The sequence below is a fragment of the Capsicum annuum genome, chromosome 8 (assembly GCF_002878395.1).
Source record: "Capsicum annuum cultivar UCD-10X-F1 chromosome 8, UCD10Xv1.1, whole genome shotgun sequence".
Taxonomy (NCBI): Eukaryota; Viridiplantae; Streptophyta; class Magnoliopsida; order Solanales; family Solanaceae; genus Capsicum; species Capsicum annuum.
The window spans coordinates 28,705,119-28,714,211 of NC_061118.1; the positions used below are offsets into that span (position 1 = coordinate 28,705,119).

At 34.7% G+C, this 9,093-nt stretch overlaps 1 protein-coding gene across 1 annotated transcript; it reads right to left on the reverse strand.

Moving 5' to 3' along the window:
• Positions 1–2,824: 2,824 nt before the first annotated feature.
• LOC107879004 lies at positions 2,825–4,772 on the reverse strand. Its single transcript, XM_016726140.1, has 5 exons — positions 4,447–4,772; positions 4,237–4,363; positions 3,861–4,148; positions 3,138–3,245; positions 2,825–3,019 (listed from the first exon to the last, which is right to left on the reverse strand). The coding sequence occupies exons 1-5, from the start codon at positions 4,770–4,772 to the stop codon at positions 2,825–2,827; spliced, it is 1,044 nt and encodes a 347-aa protein (XP_016581626.1).
• Between the last annotated feature and the right edge of the window lie 4,321 nt (positions 4,773–9,093).

Genomic DNA, 9,093 nt, shown 5'->3' on the forward strand with positions numbered 1-9,093 from the left:
ATTTCTTTCTTTTAGATTCTATCATTCCTACAGTTGTCCCTCTCATCTAATAATTCATGCTCTTCTATTTCAAAAAGTGCCTCTCCGAAGAGTGAATGCCCACAAAAACGATGATGAGCAACCCTCACCTATTGATCCTTTTAATGAGACTGTGTCTCATGTTGAGTTTTGGGTGGCCTTTTAGGCATTAGCCCAAGCAGTCACCGCTAATGTTCAGGCCAATAACCAAGCTGCAGTTACAGATCAGCAGGTAGGTTATATAACTGCGGCTAGGATTCATAATTTCATACAGATAAATCCACCACACTTTAATATGTCCAAGTCAGGTGAGGACCCATAGTTGTACTTTGAGAAGGTGAGAAAGATCACGCAGGTGATGCATCTTTCTGAGGAAGAAAGTGTTGAGTTGGAATCTTACATATTAAAGATGAGGGAAGCAAAGATTAAGGAGTTTATAAACTTGAGGCAGGGCTCCATAACTGTTAAGGAGTACTGCTTGAAGTTCAACCAGTTGGCCAAGTATTCTCCTGATTTAATTTCTGACACCCGAGCTAGTATGAGCAAGTTCATGATAAGCGTTTCTAGTTTGGTGCTGAAATAGTGTAGGATTGCAATGCTGCATCGTGATATGGATCTATCTAGGATGATGATGCATGCATAGCAAATAGAGGTGGATAAGATAAGGGAGAGAGATAGAGCGAGGGGTAACAAAAGGGATAGATCTGAGCTGTATGAGTATAGTCAACCTAGGTTCTATAGAGAAAACCGCCCTTAGTTTTAGCTACATCCATCTATTCCAGTGTCTTCATCAGCTAGTGCTCCCATGCCTAGAGGTAGGAAGGAGTAAGAAGGCATGTCTTTTATGTGTAGGTCGCATAACAGTGTTGGTAACAGGCCCCATTATCCTCCTTGTGCTAAGTGTGGAAGGATTATCCTGGTGAGTGTTTTGCAGATTTGAGGGGTTTCTTTGTTTGTGACAAGCAGGGCCACAAACTTAGAGATTGTCTACATGCTAGGAAGGGGAATAGAGATGCCGGACCTTAGGCACAGAATACTAGTACACCAGCTCCTGTCCCTCGTCCCACGCCTGTTCAGGGCACTTCATCTAGCACAACTGGCAGTCAGTGCCAGACAGATTTTGTGCCTTACCATCCCATCAGGAGAAGGAGGACTCTCCCGATGTTGTTACTGGTATGCTCCACGTCTTTTTTTTATGTTCATATGTTATTTGACCCCAGGTCAAGTATCTCCTATGTGACCCCACTGGTGGTTATTAATTTCAAAATAAGTCCCAAAAAGATTCCTGAGCCTTTCCTAGTCTCCACACCAGTAGGGGAGTCAGTTGTTGCTAAACAGGTGTATAGAGATTATCCTATTACTGTTCTTTATAGATTCATACTTGCTAAATTGATAGAGTTATACATGGTCAATTTTGACCTTATTCTGGGTATGGATTGGCTTCGTTCTTGTTATGCATCTATAGATTGTCGTACCTGTGTGGTCAAGTTTTTGTTTCCTAATGAGCTAGTTTTTGAGTGGTCCGGGAGTTCAGTATCTCCGAAGATTCATTTTATCTCCTATCTCAAAGCTAAAAAGATAATATCCAAGGGTTGCATCTATCACCTAGTTAGAGTCAAAAACACTAAGTCCGAGGCAACAACTATTCAGTCAGTCGATATTTTTAATGCGTTTCTAGATGTTTTTCAAAAGACCTCCTAGGGTTACCTCCTGATAGAGAGATAAAATTTGAGATTGACCTTCTTTTCGACAGTCATCCCATTTCTATTCCGCCATACCGTATGGTACCTGCAGAGTTTACGGAGTTGAAAGAGCAACTCAAAGATATTTTAGACAAAGGTTTCAAAACACTACAAAAAACCGCGTTTAGCAAGAGACCGATAACATTGCTAATCAATAGAAATCCGTCGTTAAATCCATTTAGAGATGGATCAACGACAAAATATTATTTTTTGCTATATTACGCTTTCCTAACCATTTAGCAACAGAAAAATAAAATCCATTGCTAGATTTGCAAAGGAATAGGGACGTCCTATATCCGTTGCTATATTTTAGCAACGAATATATTTGTTGTTATATTTATAAGTGTCGTTACTAATTTCATGTTGTATTTCGTCATTTTGATTATTTCCTGACCAAATATTTCATTACTAGTTCGTCGCTAAAATTTTCCAATTTTTGTGACAAAATATTTTCCTCAATTCTTTGCAAATGTTTTAGTTTGGCAATGAGTAATTTTGTCGCTAAATCTGTCGTCATTACTTTTCTTTCAATATATTTTTATTTGTATTTTGAATATTAATAGAATATTATAAAATTGTTATAATACCCAATATTCATATAAAAAAACCACATATATATAGATAGCAAAATCTTCTTATAATATCCAACATACATATAAAAGAACCCATATATAGATAGAAAAAGTATAAACATCCTCAATACCAAACATAGCAACATATAAACACATAAGTATGTCCAAAACATCCTCAATACCTACATCCATCAAGTGTAATTTTTTGTTGAACAATTTTAAACTTTTCAATAAAATATACCATCAAAAACCAACAAAATAGACCATCAAAAACCAATGCACTGATCGTCAAAAGTATCACAACTGATCAAGATCATTGCAATCATCATTTAAGGAATCAAGATCATCCAAAGGAGTAGCCGGAGGTGTGACAACTGATAGTGAAGAAACCAACTTCTGTACCTCTTCAATGACAATAAGAAAAAATTGATTGTTAAGTGCGGGAAACAATTGCTTCACACACTCATCCAAATCCTAATCTGTATCTAGTACCTATTCATGTGAAGCTGAAGATGAAGTCTTTCCACAAGAAATACACAGAGTTTGTCCATAGTAGCCTTTGGCCTCAAAGCAAAGACCAAATACTCTTTGCTTCATTTCTCCTCCGGCAGCTTGGTAATATGCTTCAATTTGATCAATAATAGATTCTGATAATATTTTTACTCGTAATATTTCTTTAAATCTTTCCTTTAATAGTGGAAGTCAAATTATTACGGATTGTACTTACAAATGATTAGATACCAAAAAGTACTTTAAACTAAAAAATGAGAATTAAGTAAACTACTACATTAAGATTTAATCTTACATGGACGATTTGGGAACGTTCATCAATGAAAGATTTTCCATCATGACCATGTGTGTGAATATGCAAATGTAATTCACTTGGTGTCAGATCTCGACCCATTTCAGTAGCCTGTAAAAAAGAAGTGTTGAGCATTGTACTAGAACAAAACTACTGGTACATTTCATATAAGCCAGAAATATTTGTAAAGCCATAATTCAACTGGAACGTAGTTGGTCATTAGGTAAATATTATTAGTCGTATGGTCAGAACTATGTTATCCTATTTACATTGTTCCTACTAAGCAATGACTGGAAAGAATTACTAAATTTTATTGCATCAAAAATACTGAGAACATATGCTAATAATGAACATTTGGAAATTTCTAGTCAGATTCCAGTGTAAAGGTTATATAAGATGAAAACCAATCACATAAAACAAACAAGTAATTTCCAGAATCATAAGGTCTTGATTCTACCCAATACATCTCAAAGAGCATGTAAATATATGAATCCTCAGTAATATACCACTCTGCGACATAAAAGCACAGTTTACATTGCAGTTTTTCAGGTTACAAGACAACAATAGAACATAACATACCAAATACAACATAGGAGACAGAAACAGTGAGAAGTGATCAGTATTTGAGATAAATAATAAACAGAAATACAACAATAACATAACATTGAAATAAGTTTAGACTGTCGCACAACAAATTATAGTTTAATAGTTGAAATATATACTTACAAGTCTTTTTTGGTACCCTCCAATTGAGATAGATCCTCCCATATGAGTTCCAGCAGCGACATCTTTGGCTCCATGACGATTCAGTGCATTTATTTTGGACTTTTCAATACACTTTGGATTTCCCCAAAGTCGCTTCCAACTTTCCCAGACATCTTCATGTATAAAATCTTTCCTATTCCCTTTATCTTTGATTTTAGCAATGAAATTTCTATACATAGTTGCTGCCTTACTCTTCCAGTGTTTCTTTACAGCAGCATCAGTAATGGAAGAATCCCAATAGAAGTGTTTCTGAAATAAATTTCCAAGATAACACATTAATATCGTATTTATAAAAATGAGTACACTTTACAAAATCAATTATGATGAAGATGTATACCTTGAATTCCCCAAAATAGCCATCTTTTATGTCATATGATACACCTTTCCAATTGATTCCATTGTGATCAAGTTCACTTTTGAAAGACTCGTGTATCTTATTGGAGCATGCTTTAGAAAGTTGCAATCTATATCAATGTGAAGACATTATTTAGAGGTTATTATAAATAAAAAATAATACATAATAATAACAGAGAAGAAATGGACTAACCTTGTAGAAGTTATAGTAACAAGGGTCCGCACATGGCTCCAACTGGAATTACTTTCTCCATTTGTATTGCTACGAGATACGTCATCACCTACTTGGTTGGTTTGTGAAGACGTACCTACAGTTGTTGGGTTGGTCTGATTTGGAGTAGTAGGAGACGTACTACCATGATTAAAAGTTGGAGCACCTACGCCACCAGCTGTTTGTGGTGCAACTGTAGGAGTGGGAATAGTAGGCATGTTTGCAGTACGAACAGGCATATTAGTCCTAGCTGTTGACTTGCCTGCATGCCCTATGCTTCCTCGACCTGTACCTCTTCCTCGAGTCATATCTATTAAAAAAACTATACTTGTTAAAGTGGAAAGAAGATGAAAATTTTGCACAAAAAATCACAACATCATATAATATTTTAATTTTGAAATCCTATCCAACAAAATACCTCACAGCAACATACCTCACTGTCATTCTAGAATCCCATGTAACATTGGAATACTCACAACAAGAACAAAGAACAGATCAAGAACAACTAACATAATAAGAACTACCAAAATACTCACAACAAGAACCACCAACAGATCAAGAATCACCAACAGAACCACCAAAATACAACAAAATACTCCCATTGTAATTCTTCTTATAAGAACTCCTCCCAAATGAAGAACCAACAATAGAACAAAATCCACCAACAGAATCACCAAAACACTCACAACAAGAACCACCAATAGATCATGAACTACCAGCAGAACCACCAAAATACTACAAAATACTCCATTGTAATTCCGTCCACAATAACTCTCAAATGAAGAACCAACAACAGATAATTAACCAAAAAAAAGAAAATTTATATATATATGTAGACAGAAAGCATACCAGAAGTTAATTGTGTTCAGCCATTTTTAAGGATGAAGTAGATTGGTTAAAACGCTCACCTATTTGGTTTCTTAGAGTAGATGTACCTTCTCTTGTTTTGTTGATCTGATTTAGAGCAGTCGGAGATAATTCAGGAGTTGTATGGTTGCTACCATCACCAGAAGTTTGAACCGTTGATCTAATTTAAGGAATCAATGGTTGAACTTAATTTGTATTATTTTGACCACCTATGACCTCATCTTGAGAAGTAACAATAGTAGGAGTGGGAACAGTAGGTACGATTGCAGTAACATCATTATTACTCCTAACTGCAGACTTGCCTCCACGCCTTGTGCTTCCGCGACCTCGACCTCTAGCCATATCTATAAAAAAGACTGTATTATTTAAAGTGAAAATAATATGAAAACTTAATAATACCAAGATAAGAAAACAACAATATATAGATAAGGTATTAGAAAATGTAAAAGCACAGTTGTAGCATAAAAAAATGAATGAGAAATGAAAGAGTAAAAAATTGAGAAGTAGAGCATAAAACTAGTTGAAGCAACAAGTTTTGTGTAAACAACGAGACAAAGAAAATGATACTAGTTCGACAAAATGGATGCTCACAAAATAAAAATAAGATACAATAGCATATTTTTTATCAAGAACTAATCACTATCTGTTTCTTCTTTCAAATCTTTCTCTTCATCTTCCTCTATTTCCTCAGTTTCATACCCTTCTTCTGTAGCATCCTCTTGGTTATCATGATGTTCTTGTAATAAACCATCATTAGTGACTTCATCCATTTCAATTAAGTCACCATTTCCATCATGTAAGTGTATGCTTTCATCTGTGGCAACATTCATGTCTATCTCGTACACTTGAACTTCTTCAACTTGAAATGGAATATTTAGTTCTGTAGCTGTCTCAATTTCCTCATCGGGTAATTCAACAACATTTCACGGTGTGATCTTCAATACAGCTACCCAATCATCCTTGTCCTTTTTCTTGCTAGGATAAGACATATAACACATTTGAGTTGCTTGCATTGCCAAAATAAAAGGTTCATATTTTTTATATTGGCGATAATGGTTAATATCAACCGATTTATACTAATTATTCTTTTTAACACCAACATCCATACTTGGGTCAAACCATTCACATTTGAATAGTCCAGTTCACTTTAAAGGTGTTTTGCGGTATTCCACTTCTATAATATCTTTTATTCGCCCGTAGAAATCACCAAAAGTTAGATCTAAAATACAAACTCCACTGTTCATTGTTGATCTTGCACTACTATGAAAATCCATAAGAAACTTGTATCCATTAACCAAATACATCGAATGAGATGTAGCGCCTATCAATGGTCCACGAGCAAGACTACATAGGAATTCATTCTCAATATGATTGAGCCGGACTTATTTAGAAGATTATAAAATTTAGTTTAATTTCATAAGTTAATTTAAGTGCATAATTGTATAAAAGATCTTAATTTTTGAATCCTTACATATTGCTTGAACCATATCGAGAAATTTGCTTCAAGGCTATCATTTATTTGATCTTGAGAGACATTTGGAAATTCTTCTTAGAAACGTTGCACAAACATACTTCATTTAATGAAAAAAGATTTCAATTTCAAGTCATGATTTATGAATATGCTTATAAAAATAAGCTGATAAAACTAACTTTGTTACCTCACATATGGCTCAACATCTTCACAGTTTAGTAAAATGTAAGTTTGGGCAGCGTTGATTTCCTGAAGAGTTAGATTTCTCTTTTTTGATTCTCCCCATAATCGTCTGGGATGGGTAAATATTCATAAATTTCCTTCAACTTCTTCCACAATACCACCATCATCAGTTCGATCCACATTATGATTGCGTGTCATGACATATGGTTAAAAATAATGAGAAAAAAATAGTGTTGACTCTGTCTTCAAGTAAGCTTAACATATAGAACCGTCAACACTTACTTTATTCCTAATCATTATTGTAAGACTTCCAAGATACCTAACTAGAAAAATGGATAAACCATCATATTTGAATAGTAAATGACAACATTATTCTCACAATTTAAACTTGAATTTTTTCATTACCTTTCAAAAGGATACATTCATCAATATTGTACAGGTCCATCAATCTTTGCTTCATATGGAAGGTGCACAGGCAGATGTTCCATTGAGTCAAAGATCCCAAGAGGAAAATACGTTCTAACTTGCACAAGATTTGTGGAATATCTCCCTACAATCTCTCCATTTCATCCACTCAAAGAATAGTCGATGTAAGATCTTTAAAGAATAAGCTCAATTCTGTAAGTGCCTTACATACATTATTTGGAAGTAGTTCATGAAAAGAAATAGGCATAAATCATTGCATGAACACATGACAATCATGACTCTTTATACCAAATAACCTTTTCGCAGATGTGTCTGGGCATCTACCCAAATTTGAAACATACCCATCTAGAAATTTTAAGCCTTTCATCAAATTAAACAAGATTGTGCTTGCTTCCTTGTCTATTGTATATATAGCTTTGGGATATTTTTTGGAAGCATTCTTTGCCAATTGAGGTCGATCACAGTAATTGACCATATCTAGACGAGCTTGTGGATTGTTTTTGGTTTTATAATCAATATTGAGGACCATATTAAATACATTATCAAAGAAGTTTTTCTCAATATACATAACATCGAGGTTATGTCGAATCATGTTAGAACTCCAATAAGGTAAATCCCAAAAGATGCTTTACTTTTTCCATCCACAAGAACTACATATTCGTTGATTAACTTCTTCTGTATCTAACTCTATTACTTTTCTTATCCCCAAACCAAAAATTTGATTCAATATCTCTTCTCTAGTTTTGTAGGGTGGTGGTGATCTTTTGACAGTTCGACCTTTAAGAAAATTTTTATGATCTCTCCTAAATGGATGATATTGGTCAAGGAACATTCTGTGACAGTCAAACCATGATGTTTTCTGGCCATGTTGTAATCTAAAGGATTGTGTTTCCTCCATACAATAAGGACAAGCAAACTTACCTGTAGTACTCCATCCTGATAACATAGAATATGATGAAAAGTCACTGATTGTCCACATCAAAGATGCCCTTAATTGAAAATTTTATTTTTTGGAGATATCAAATGCTTCTACACCTGTCTCCCACGACAACGTCAAATCCTTTATTAAAGGCTACAGATAAACATCAATTTTATGTTTGGGATTATTTAGCCCGGGAAAAATGACAGTTAAGAACATATAAGCCTCTTTCATGCACATCCCTGGAGGTAAATTATATGGAGTGACAATTACTGGCCATGACGAATATTTTCTCCCAGACTGACTGAATGGTTGGAAACCATCAGTACATAAGCCCAACCTAACATTTCTTGGTTCATCGGCAAAAAAAGGATGACTTTCATTAAGGTTCTTCCAAGCTTCAGAGTCTGATGGATGACGCATTACTCCATCCTCTTTTATATGTTCATGATGCCATGTCATGTCATCTGTTGTAGTATGTGATGCATATAATCTCTTCAATCTAGGAATCAAAGGAAAATAATACATCCTTTTATAAGGGACCAATTTCCTCTCATGAGAGCCAACTCGATGCTTATACCTCTTTTTGCCTCAAAATTTACAAGAGGTAAGATGTTCATGGTCTTCCTAATACAACATACAACCCGATTCACAACAATCAATCTTTTCAACCAGTAAACCTAAGCTACGCACTAGCTTCTTAATCTGATAATAACTATTAACTAATAGGTTATCTTCTTGTAAAGACTCTTTAAACAATTGC

Coding starts and splice junctions, on each gene's coding strand:
- LOC107879004 (XM_016726140.1), bottom strand. CDS start 4,772: ATGACTCGAGGAAGAGGTACAGGTCGAGGAAGCATAGGGCATGCAGGC. Junction 4,364..4,446: donor GTTACTATAACTTCTACAAG/GTTAGTCCATTT, acceptor ACATTGATATAG/ATTGCAACTTTCTAAAGCAT. Junction 4,149..4,236: donor GCTATTTTGGGGAATTCAAG/GTATACATCTTC, acceptor AATTTATTTCAG/AAACACTTCTATTGGGATTC.